The sequence below is a fragment of the Contarinia nasturtii genome, unplaced genomic scaffold (genome assembly GCF_009176525.2).
Source record: "Contarinia nasturtii isolate CC-2019 unplaced genomic scaffold, AAFC_CNas_1.1 Cnas_scaffold_129, whole genome shotgun sequence".
Lineage (NCBI taxonomy): Eukaryota > Metazoa > Arthropoda > Insecta > Diptera > Cecidomyiidae > Contarinia > Contarinia nasturtii.
The window spans coordinates 13,499,198-13,512,602 of record NW_022197486.1 but is presented as its reverse complement, the minus strand read 5'-3'; the positions used below and the strand labels follow the sequence as shown (position 1 = coordinate 13,512,602).

Below are 13,405 nucleotides of genomic sequence, written 5' to 3'. Positions count from 1 at the left end.
ATGTGAATACAAATTAATTCGGTTGGTTGATGAAAATTGGTTTGATAACTTAAGTTCAAGACCTTTTTTTAACGTTAACGTACCACGGTGTATATATACTGTATATATTGTGCGTTTCATACGGTTTTCATCGTAATTAACCGTTACGCCCTTCACCAATAGTTTTGTACACCGGCGCGCAATGATTGTTTGCTGTATCTATATGTCTAGCTACATATTAATGTGTGTGTGTGTGTGCACTGTGCATACTATAAATATCAACATCGTTAAACTCTGAACCGGCTTAATCTAATCTATACACGGACCATAGAATAACAACAGTTGATTGATACAATTATTGACGTGCTTCCTTGTCTGCTTTGGTTTGTTAGTTTGTTGTTATAGAAATTGGCCGAGTGCTTCAGCAAAAACAATGTGTATAACAAACAAACCGAACATATGTTAAAAAAATACCAACAACGACAAATAAATAAAACGGTAACAACAACAACACAATCATGGCAAAACATGATGAATTGCAAAAAGATTGTACCAACATAATTTACCTCTATAATAATAGAATACTTACCAGTAAATACTTCCAGTGAAATTCCATTTTCGCTTTCACGATCACCGACCGCCTCGTCAAACTGATCTAACGCTGCCGCACAGTTAAGTATGGTTGGTGTACTGTCTTCGTCGTCGTCCACCGATATTGAGATGGTATTTTCGCTTTGTGTCGTTACTTTGTTTTACTATTTGTTTTTAGTTTGTTCGGTATTTTGTATTTTTCTTTTTTTCGTGTCCAATTGTCTTTTATTCTGTTCACCCGATTATGGTATTTTGTTAGCGGTGTATGAATGTTGTCTCTTTTTTTCTTTTTTTTTAAATTTGTTGTTGTTTTGTGCGCGCTTGTTATTTTCGCTCAATTAGCTTATTTTTATTAGTATCGGATTTTAATTTGACTGCTTCGAAGAGATTGCATTCGATACGTTGAGTTCAGGTCGAACTTTTGTGTGCGTATGTTTGTATGCTTGAAATGCAGTTTAAAAATTACAACTATTCTATTATTATGCAAGATGGTTGCTTAAATGTATCTTTTTGCACACAAAAATAACTATTGGCGAGTTCAATGACAAACATACATAAAAACGCATACAAATCGTAGCACAAAACTCAATAATATGTACAGACACACAGCAGAAAACAAAAAAAAAACAAACCGATCAATTCACTTTACGATCGAAATGTTTGATTCGATATGTCGTTCGATCTCGTATGTTTTCCCGATTTGTTCACTTTACGATTGGTCGTTGATGTTGCACTGTCCTGATATTCTCCTCAGTATGATGAAAATCAGAAGAATGTCGTAGTTAATTCTCTTTCAGTTTATGTTTTCTTTCGATGGTACAATATTGATTTTCCGTTCTCGGTGACTCTTCGTCCAGATGATTTTTCGCGATTTCCAGGCACTTGGTATGGTTGATGACGGTCGCCAATTACATAATATACTTATCTAAAATATAAATTGGTTTGGCGATGGTGAGTGAGAGAAATGTGAAAAAGATGTTGGTATGTAAGTGAATAAAATAAATGTAAATTCGAATCAACTAAAATATGTTTGAGATAATCTTGGAAAATGATGTGCATCGGTTTGTTCAAATTCTTTGTTAAAATCAATGATGTTCACCAGTTGTCTGGTCTTATATTATTATTGTCTTGCATTTATATGAAATTTTTTTTAGATTGGTTGACCGTTCGTGTGGCAATTCAGATCGGTTTGAGTTTTAATATAATTTCCATTGTGCTTTATTGTGTATTGAAAAGACCAAATCATAATTCGTTCTTTTGGAATATGAAAGCGTACTCGGAGAAATGTGATGCATCCCTCTTCCCATACAATAGAAAAAATGAAACAATAGACGTCTCATAGTCATGCACAGTCAGTGAAAATAAATGTGTTGGTTCCTTCAATTTGATTTTGACGGGTGTTACAGCAAAGACACTCATCACATATATGATTAATGAATAACCGCATGAACATGCACACAACCGCAAGCGATGAAATAATGTGCGTAATTCATAACAATTTGAATACGACTATTTGTTTCAAATCCCAACACCAATCATCACGCTTGTTTACAAAACAATTAGCATTGCGCACATTTTTTTTTCTTCTCTGATTCGGACCAAAAACATTGCGTTCGATTGAGTTCGAGTAAAACTGAAACTGTCGGGGAGGCAAAGTGGACCCGACACGCAACACACAATGTACAAGTGTATTTCATAGGTGCGCATGCATTGATTTTCTTTTCTTTTAGTGCAAATTGATCACGATTCAAGGTATGATGTGAATGTGCAATCTTATTCGTTTGAATGAAAATTACCCGAAGAATGTTCAAAAGATACAATAAATTCTTTGCTTTTTGTTCATTTGAAAGAAAAACTCGACTCTCAATTTCGCATTGTGCTTGCTTCACATTGGTTAAGCATTCCATTGGAAATTGCACATACCGCATTCAACAATTCTTATATGCAATGATCAATGGAGATTTCCAAGAACACAAACGGATGTGTGCGTGTGATTGTAGAAATAAAAAAATTTCATCAATTGCATATTTCCCTGACCGCCAATGACAATACGCCAAGACATATCAATAGTGATGTTTTCGCTTTTCATTACGACGCCGACCGATTTTCATCAATACTTATGTGTACAACACACACAATTTCAATTGGATTGACATGCTCAACATCTTTGCTTTTTTATTACGTCCTGACAACAATCAAATCAAAATACTTGACTCGTTTTTTTTCGACCGGCCAATCAACTGTTGAACACCGTACATTCGATTTAAAAGAATGAAATTGTTGTGTTGCTTTCTTATTGTTGTTGTTGTTCATTTTGTTTATGAAAAATGTCTATGGTAATAACAATAATCGGTTTTAGATATTTCTTTTGTTTTTTTTTTTACTGACATTTCATTTCCGATGTGTATCGAAGCGTTAAACAACATACTATGGCAATACTTCTTATGCTTGCATAAGAATGCGTGAAGCATATAATATATTCTCTATTCCTTTCTGATAGTCATATATGCTATGTTTTTCAATATTGCTCGCTGTTTTAGTTGATTTTATTCGAGCGGCTACCGATTTGATTCACATTTTACACAGACATATATACAGCGAAATGAATGAAATTCACCATCGCGAGGAAAATGCTGAAAATTACGTGAATATTCGTTGAGTGTAACATATATTAGTCGTTCACAAACTGAAATATGTGTGTTTTTTTATTTTTCAGAATTATAACATCAGTTCCATGCGAAAGCCGGAACACATCGAATAATAATTAATAATTATTCTATTGAGTTGAAATGAAATATTTTACTGTCCGATTTTATTTCTCTTGCTCTAAGTGTGTGTTCAGTTATCGGCGCTTATGCTTTTGGGTGCATATGAGCGTCACCTATCACATTTATCGTGTACAAAAATAAAAAAAAACTAAGTAATAAAAAGTGTGCAACACAAATTCACCATGAAAACAACAAGTTGATGGAATCACATAAATCATGTCATATTCGAAAAGAGAGATATGGAGAGAGAAAGAGAAATGACCAAGAAACAATACAAAAATCACTTCAAATGGGAACATCTTCGTATAATTATTCAAAAGTGACCTCTTTATTTGCGTTGCATGCATACACATACTCCAGTACTCTATCAATGGTCAATGCCAATGTACACACAAACTGCGCGCTCTTCATATCGCAATTCTTGCATCGGTTTTTTCCTTATTCTTCTTCTTATTCGGGAATGTTTGCTGTTGGTTGTTGAAATTCACGTTCTAGTCGATCTTTTTTTTATTCTTCTTCTTCTCTATTTTATGTGTCATATGCGGTATAACTGCATTCAAGAATGTTCTTAATATTTATTAACTTATGTCTCATTGCTACGTATTGGTGAGTGTATACGTGTGTTGTTTGAGAATCAACCGTTTCGTTCGTAATAAATATGCAACAATTCGAAAACAATTTGAGCTCATGTTTTATGTGACAAGGATCCATTGAGCTCGTCGATAGAAAAAATATCAATTTTCTTTCATTTTATGATGAAATTTAATTCGAAAATTGGCCAACATTCCAAGAAATTTGCCAGATGCGCGTCCCAAAATTTAGAAATGTTTCTTGTATTGTTCAAATAATTCACATACACACAAACATACATTTTTGAAAGCATAATATTAGGATTGACCCAATTTTTTTCAGACCTCCTTTACACACCCATATGGCTGGCATATGTGTTGGCATAATATTTTAGCAGATAGATAAATCAAAAATAATTGATAGAAAATTATATCGGATTGAAAAACAGAAAGTCACGAACATTTGGCAGCAATAACAATAATTAGTTAATGCTTACCAAAGAACAATGAGCTCGCATAAGAATCCCGCTTGTTCGAACTACAATAACTAACAGCCATATCGTCATCGCTACCACCACACCATCCGCCTGGTCTGAATATGGTTATTTGGTGCGAAACAATCGCGCCATGAAATACTTGTAAACAATTTCAGAGATTACAAAAGATATGATGAGTTGGCTGATGAAAATTGGCTACTATACACATCCATTTGTAATACACCAATGTGTGTGTATATATATCGTTTATTCGTGCCAAGTAGATTCGATCAGACTGAAACCGGTCGACTCTCGACCTCGTACACGCTTTGTATTTTTTTTGTGTTTTTCATCATACATATATATCAGCCGACGGCCAGCCAGCTACATATTCACAATGTCCATGTTCAACTGAACTAATTTCTTTTCAATTGGCATATTCGAATTCGAACGCATATGAAACCAAACCAAATCAAAAGAAGAGAAGAAAAAATATATATATTTATATATAACCAAAACACTCGATGCCAATTTGCTGTTGCAAATTTTTGTGTGCTTCTGTTTTTGAACTCAAAGTCCAAGAATCGAATACAAACGGATATTATATTCCTTGTATTAACCCCTCCTCGGTTTGAATCGCAGCCATATAATTTTGCTGCTCAATTGCAACGTTGCAAACAAATCGATACGGATAATTTTATGGTATTATTTTTCACCTTTTTTCTCCTCTCGCACATAGAGCGATCAGAAAACTATATGGAAATCAAATGAAACAAATTGAATGAGACTTTCAATGGGCAAACGAAAAAAATTGAATTCTGAAGATGAAAGAACAATTTGTTTTAGTTTTTCGTTCTAAAATCATACATTTTGCGGCGATTCCACCATTTTTTTTTTCGGAAGAAAAAAACAACTGTTGTAAAGTCAAGAATACATTATTCTTACTCACAATGGTAGCAAAATATATTGCGAACAAACTCCAAAGAATATCTTAAAATTGGCAAAAGTTAAGTTTTCAGACTCTTTATAAATTCAAATTTATTCGAATGTTGATAAAATACACAGCGTATCGCTAATTTTATTCGTATTTCACCTATTCCAAGTGAGAGCGGATGCTAAATCGCATACACACGCAGTTTACAATCAAATGAGAGAGAGTAATGCGAGTGAAATGAATCGATATTCGTGATAACAGACAATTAACCATCCATCTATCAAACTATTAAGATGTGTGCGGTGCTTCCTCTCTCTCTCCCTCTCTATCTCTCTCTCTCTCCCTCTTTATCTCTCTCTCTCTCTCTCTCTCTCTCTCGAGCTACCATTGATGCTACTATTCAGTTGCTGATGCTTTGAACTTAGCGGTGAGAACGGAAAATCGCAATGTGTGAAAGCTCAGCATGTGATCATTCACTTGTTTGTAATAACACATATTATTTGATTACATCTTCATTTATGTGATCTAAATAGAAAAATGTTGTGTGTTGTACATGGAATCCACTTGGTGCGTAAACTATTATTATCGGTACACATACATAGCGAAAAAAAAAGAACTTGAAACACATAGTATGTGTAGCGCAGTGTGTGTGTGTATTTTGAAACGGAGTTTATATCAGCGGGAATAAATCAACACGCAAGACATTCCCAATTAAAAGAGAGAAGATAAAGATGGAAAAAAGAACAAATTCATTGTGAGCAGAATCACAGCATGGAAAATATACACATTGAACCGTATACAGTGTTTTGCGATTTGGTGGTAAAAAATTTGAGACGAAACTATGTTTTATGGATCTCGGAAAAGAGAGAGAATGAGAGACTTATTTGCCTTTTCTTACAGATAATCATTTTGTAAAATAAATGTAATAACTTGTGCCACTTCATTTATACTCAAAAGTATTCGAATTTGGAGTTGCGTACAATTGCACATTTCAAAATAAATTTTGAATATTTCATCAAGAACAATTACTGTTGACGGTTTTTTTTTGCATTTTCAAATCAGCGATATTTAAATACTTTATATGCAATTCAAATGATCAGCGAACCAGGAATAAAAATCATTGAATGTGTAATGTAATGTAATCAGAATTACAATGGGGAGTGCATGTAATCATGGTACACGTTCACATTTATTCGAATAAAAACTCACGTTAGGACCACACTTCAATTGAATAAGTAAAAAGCATCTAAAAGATAGAGACATACACAGACAGAGAGAGAGCACAAAATGTGGTGATTTAGCCACATGGTATACAATTAAAGGTCTAAAGATCATAAACTCTTTTGACTTGTTTGATTGTTGTTAACTTTCAATCGAAAGCTTCAATCAATTTCCAAATGCATACACAAAAAAAACCATCAACGACTTTTGGAAGAATAACCTGTTGTGAGTTTGTGACTGTCACAAATCTTATTCTGGAATTTGAGAAGTATTTTGGAACTTCCAAATTGGAAGCATCTCTCTCTCTTTCTCTGTACCTACATTATGATGATGGGCTTTTCTCTGTATCTCATTTCTATTACCGAATACGGTTCGTCATTGCGCTGCGTCAAACATTGAAAATTGCGAACAGGTTTTGAATTTTTGTTGATGGATTTGCCTCGATTAAGCATCTGTTGACTGTGTATATATCAAATCTGATCTATGATAGAGAATGCCAGTCGATCGGAGTGACTTTTTCCTTAAAAATGCGCATCACAACACAAACCAATCATCCAAAGTGGTGTTTTGTTCAACTCAAATACACATACACATACATGTATAGAGGCATTTTGTTCAAATTATAATGTCATTACATTCGTTCCAATTTTACCGTTTGAAAATTTCTTTTCCTTTCTTGATTGTTTCAATGCACTTGGTCGTCGTTGTCGTCGTCATTGTCATCATCCATCGAAATGGTGCTCGTCGTGTTTCCATATTGAAAGAAAAAACGATGCGCATCTGTGCAATATACGTACACTGAACTTGAGAAGAAATGTGAAAACGATCGATCGTGTACCGGTGTACAAATGTATAAAGCAGCGCTCAATGTCTCAAAACACAAACCGCTAAAAAAATATTGACTGGCTGCTGCCAACACACAAATTGACACTTTGCAGTTTTGTCACTAACATAGTCGCATGTGTCCATCCGAACCAGTACAATAAATAACAATTTAATTAGATATAAATCTTGCTACGCGAAAAGATTCACACTCAAATTGAAATACACGGATTGAATGATGGATAAAAATAAAATACACACATGCACATGTGTGCGCTCGCGAATTATGAACATTTTCAAAAACAAGACAAACATCGAAAAAAAAACTATGAATAATGTTGTCGTTGTTATTATTATGTTGAGTGACAAACATAATTCTCAATGATTCCCATGATGAAATGCATAAGAATAATGCTATCAATGTAACGAAATGAACAAAACAAATTGCTGTTCAGCGAAAAATGGTAAGCGACGGTTCTTCGTGGTTGGGATCGCGTTAATTGTCTCCGACAGAGCTAACTGTCTGTAGCATGTAAATGTAGATGAAAATGCGTGTGAAACAGAAAAATCGTAGAATATTTTCGTCGTCGTCGCCGTTGTGTTTATCATCGGTGGTGGCGCAAGGGCATCTGATTTTCAACGAACATCGCTAAACAACTTGATTTCAACTCGCTTATTTTATGCGTATGTTTATGTATTTTTTTTTTTTTTGCTTTTAAACGAAAATGCCGAAATGTGAGAGAAGTTAGAACAATGAAACAACAATGAATACGCACTCAAATGGCTGCCACCAGAGACGTTATGTCTATGTGCAAATGGCTATGCATGGTTGAACAGAACAATGGCGTTAAATAATTAATTTTTATCAGAATCTTCAATGAGAGCAAGAAGTCGCTCAAAAGTTCGAGTTCAACAGAGATAGGAAAAGCGAGCGCTTGCATACAGATGTCGAGAACATTTTGTATTGCATGTTGCAGCACCATGGTTTTTGTCATTGTTGCCAATGTTAATGGGCTAGGATTTTTTTTTAAATTCATTGTGTTATCGTGCTCTAACGTTTCATCGCGCCCATATACGAATTGAATTAGAGCCTTAACAATGTTCAGCTCAATGTGACTGATCTCTCTTTCTTTTGTCTGTGCGTTTTATATTTTTCGTTTATTTTTTTTTCTTTTGCTGTTGTTCACCGTTCTTTTCATTCCGTTGAATTTAATGCATTTATATTTTCACGCGAATTTTAGCGAACAATGTTTTAACAACACATGCACACAAATGAGTCAGAGTGTGCAATAGTTGAAGATGGATGTGTTTTGGGTTCGTTTCATCGAAAAGTCAGGCACTGTTTTAACTGTTACCGCACACCGAAAAATAAAATCACAAACCGGAATGTAAGCAAACCAAAACAATAAAAAAATTAACGAAATCAAAGCACAAGCTCGCGTTTTACACTCGCAGTTACATATCATATACCATTAAACAAATAAAGTCGCCATAGAAACACACACACACACACACACACACACACACACTTTACATCGATGCAACTGAGCACATTACGTTTTCTTGCCATAATCCGTTTCATTTGAAATCGGTATCTAGATTTCGCAATCAGAGAATTGATTTTATTTTCACAAATAAAACTGAATGGTGAACCAGATGAGAGATGCACACACATGCTCAAATAGAATATGTGAGAATATATTTATGAAAATAAAACTAAGGAATCGAAACAACGAAATGAAATGAAACAAACCACAAAAAATGAGTAGCGACTGATTCAAAAAGGAATGCACACAATAGCAACATTGGTTGAAACTGTTGTGCGATGATTTTTTCGAGAGAAAGAAAGATAGAGGGATAGAGAGAGAGAGAGAGAGAGAGAGAGAGAGAGAGAAGAAAGAAAAAATAGTAGCAAAATTGTCCGCACATGTGCGATTGCACTGTAAATGGTATTAAGAATAATCGCGCGCTCGCGCAACATTTGTACGATTGCCCAGTTATGTATTGGTATGGTCTTTGCGAAAGAGCGAACGATAGAGTGTATGCACACATATTGGAATGAATTGAGTGCAGTGACAACGATACTATTAATATGTAATGTTTAGTGATCATGTGGCGATATATTCTCTTTCTCTTGACATTCGGGCTTTTCGTTCTGAATGCCATTTGGATGTATGTGACACTCTGTATTCGGTTGTTCTGCTTTTTATTCACTCAGCATTCATCTTGAGATTCAGCGACACAGCTTCTCGATTGAAAAAGAAAACACACCAGAGAATTGTTTTTGTGCCGTTAGAAAAAGGGCGAGATGGAATCACGGACATTTGTACGTAAAGGCGCGCGTACATTGCAGCCGAATTGTATTCGGCAATCGATACATAATAGTATATGCATTTATTTGTGTTTTTTGTTGTTTATATTATCGTGTGAGAAATGCCATGTGAAGTAATGTGCACAGATGAAAATGGGGGTCTCAGAAACGGGCGTCTCTATCATTCATTTACTGAATACTTGAAACATTCGCTCAACTCTAAGACTATCCCCGACTTCATTTAGAGTGTTTGGCGCAAGCGACTCGACAAAAATGTACAGAACAAGATATTTATGTATGTGTATGTGCTCAAACTAACTCCACAGATAGTTACATCGTCGACTTAATATCGCCAAACATGGCGGTTGCTGCTATCTTTTCTACTCAATTTGCGTTTTTATTTGCCATCAACATGACTATTGGTTTTCGATACACACATTTAGTCAATACAAACTATTAATTTCTATTTGGTTCGATTCGAATATCTTAGTTTGGGAGTCTTTTTTCGAGTCTTCTACATATATGTATTGTATTTTTTTCATACAAAGCTCATTTCTTGACTACGTTTCAATTGGATATTTTTCGCCTGTTTTTTGGTTGCAACATTTGGCTTTTACAATTAAATTCGTTTAAGAACTCGAGTCTCATTTCCAAAATTTATTGAATTCAAGATCAAGGTTTAAGCAACAAATCTCTCTTTCACTTTGGATCTCACATGCTCTTGCTCAAAATCCTATTTTCTCCTAATAGTTGTTGTATTTTCATATGATATCAAATAAAAATAGATATCACTATTTCTCTTTCATAAACATGCATACTCAACAGCATAGCATTTTTTACTGAATTCAATTAACATAAAATATTCACAAATAAAAGATTCACGTTTGCGCAATAGTTCTATTTTACGTTCCACAATATTTCTGACATCTGATCGCCGCCGAACAATCGAAATCGGGCACCTAACGAGACTATATATGTAGTCTTGAATACAAGAATGTTCTCTCTCTTGCTCTATTCATTTCTCTCTCTCAATGGCAAACCAAAATTCAATCACAATAATCGATTTTCGCATAAATCATTTTGGTTTGGCTGGCTTATTTTGCTTTAAATTATATATATATATTTGCATTCGATTTACGGACAGCATTCACAATTTATGGGCTCTTTCTCACTCATTCACTTACCGATGTCCAATGTGTGTTGCGTTACACAACTTGTGTAATTCAATGCAAACTGTAGAAAATTATGCGGCGCAAATTTTTCCATTTCGCATGCATGCAGCAAAGTTTTTTTTCTCGCTCACACACACATACATACATTTTTCGTGTATTGACTTGGTCTTTTAGATGCCACATAAAAAAATGTAACAGAAAATTATGTTTTTTGTCATTTCTCTCTCTCTCTCTCTCTCTCTCTCTCTCTCTCTTTGTGTGTGTGTGTGTTGAATGAAACAAAAAATGGGCAACGATTAAATGTGCATACAATGTGTGATCCTAATGCGAGCGAGCAACTGCGACTAGAGAGAAAGAATTTGTCTTATAATTAAAATCAAAAATAAAACTTGTGATCGTGTCTTCATGATTACTGATCACGAATGCATTTGAAGCGGTTTACTGTGTATATGTGTGCTTGTGCGATTGAGCGCGAGCGCACTCCGTTTTTAACAAGCCGAGTTTTAAATTGCAATTATACCAAATCCCAACATCACATTATTAGTATATTTCGAATGCTTATCGCGCACACCAATCGACGAGAACATGTATTGCGCACACATTGAATTTTCATCTTGATCTCTCTATCTCTCTCTCTCTCTCTCTCTCTCGACCACTTCATCTCAATGAACTAGCTTGTGCGCGCCCGAAATTATTTTCAAATTGTGAATGCAGAGCAACAGCACAACCAAGAAGCAACCAAAAAGAATTCAACGACTGGTTCTTACGGATTCGAAAATTATACCGCAAAATTGCATTCACATGGGAATGAACTGAACATGAATATGAATCTCGTTGGAATTCTATAATATATTGATTACAATAACAACAAAAAAAGAAGCGAAATAATTCCCGAATGAAGTACAATTCTATTCTTTGTGATGCGCAATCGCTATGAGATCGAAGTGCAATTTGCACATATTTTACACGTAATTGATAATACACGATCAACTCTTCAAATGTTCGCCAATCGTTTTTCCTGTTGATATATATATTTATACAGGGTGTCTCATATATCAGGCTCACTATGAAGGAGTGAAAATTTCTAAAAACCCTTTGGGGGGTATGTTGGGGGTAAAAAATAGAAAATTTCTATCGGAGCAGAATTTTGAATTTTCCCCCAGGGGGTTGGGGGTGACCCCAATTTTACAAAACTTCATCTGATCAAAAAATAATGTACTACAAAGTTGTTCAGAATGACGAGAGAAACTTTTTGGGACCCCTGCCCTCCAAGTCCCCCACCCCTTAAGGGGGTCGGGGGGTCAAAAACCCCCAAGATGTGATTTTTTTGACCTGAAACCCAAAAATTCGGAATCAGCATGAAAAATTACCTTAGAATCGATATTTTTCTCATTCACGTTTTTTCACAAATTTTGGACGAAAAAAGTGTAAAATCGACTTTGTAAGATTTGAGGAGTCGAATTTACACTTTTTTCGTCCAAAATTTGTGAAAAAACGTGAATGAGAAAAATATCGATTCTAAGGTAATTTTTCATGCTGATTCCGAATTTTTGGGTTTCAGGTAAAAAAAATCACATTTTGGGGGGCAGGGGTCCCAAAAAATTTCTCTTGTCATTCTGAACAACTTTGTAGTACATTATTTTTTGATCAGATGAAGTTTTGTAAAATTGGGGTCACCCCCAACCCCCCTGGGGAAAAATTCAAAATTCTGCTCCGATAGAAATTTTCTATTTTTTACCCCCAACATACCCCCCAAAGGGTTTTTAGAAATTTTCACTCCTTCATAGTGAGCCTGATATATGAGACACCCTGTATATACGTGTGTGTGTCCGCGCAGAAAAATCAATTTCCAACAACAAAAAATTGTTAAAATTATCTTTAGAAAATTGAATGAGTTTTTCAACACCATCATCGTCACCTATCAAATAAATTTGTGTATTAACGCTTTTTTCTTATTTCTTTGTTTGATTTTCTCTCTCGCGCGCCCGGTTAATGGCATTCTTCTGTAGCATTTATATTATAATTTGTTTTATTGAAAAGAGTTTCATCATTTCTTTTGTGTTATGCGTATTGTTCTCAATGTGTGTATGAAGTTTCTTTTTTTGGTCGAGTTTGTTATTGCTTCCGAATGATTGGTTCGGCGCTTATTCAAAGTATTGCAAATGGCAATCATATCCATTGACCAAAGCACTCGATTCATTTCATCGAATGAAGAAAAGAAAAAAAGCTATGTTGAATTGAGATTTTTCTTCTTTTATATTATCATCGTCCGTCCCTCTCTCTATCTTTGATTCGATGACAATGGCAATGGCATTGAACGATGAATGATTGTGTGTGGAATTATTTTCTTTTATCATTATTTTTTTTATATCGTCAGGTATTTCTTATTTTATTGCTCTGGCGTGTCGAGCAATTTGTGTGACCAGACATTGTGTGGCACGTGACACACCTGTATCTCTGTGTTACTTTTATAAATTTAACATTTTTTTGGTTGATTTCTTTGTCGAATCGAATGAAACAGAGGGGGAAAAAATGTCTATATGTGTTTTCGTGAATATGGTC

At 34.8% G+C, this 13,405-nt stretch overlaps 1 protein-coding gene across 1 annotated transcript in view; it reads right to left on the bottom strand.

Moving 5' to 3' along the window:
• LOC116346618 (cell wall protein RBR3) overlaps positions 1-13,405 on the bottom strand; it is a 40,685-nt gene that overhangs the window by 25,087 nt on the left and 2,193 nt on the right. Inside the window, exon 2 of the mRNA XM_031776778.1 lies at positions 569-1,495. Within this exon, the coding sequence (XP_031632638.1) occupies positions 569-595 (27 nt within the window). The 5' untranslated portion in view covers positions 596-1,495. The remainder of the gene's footprint in view (positions 1-568; positions 1,496-13,405) is intronic.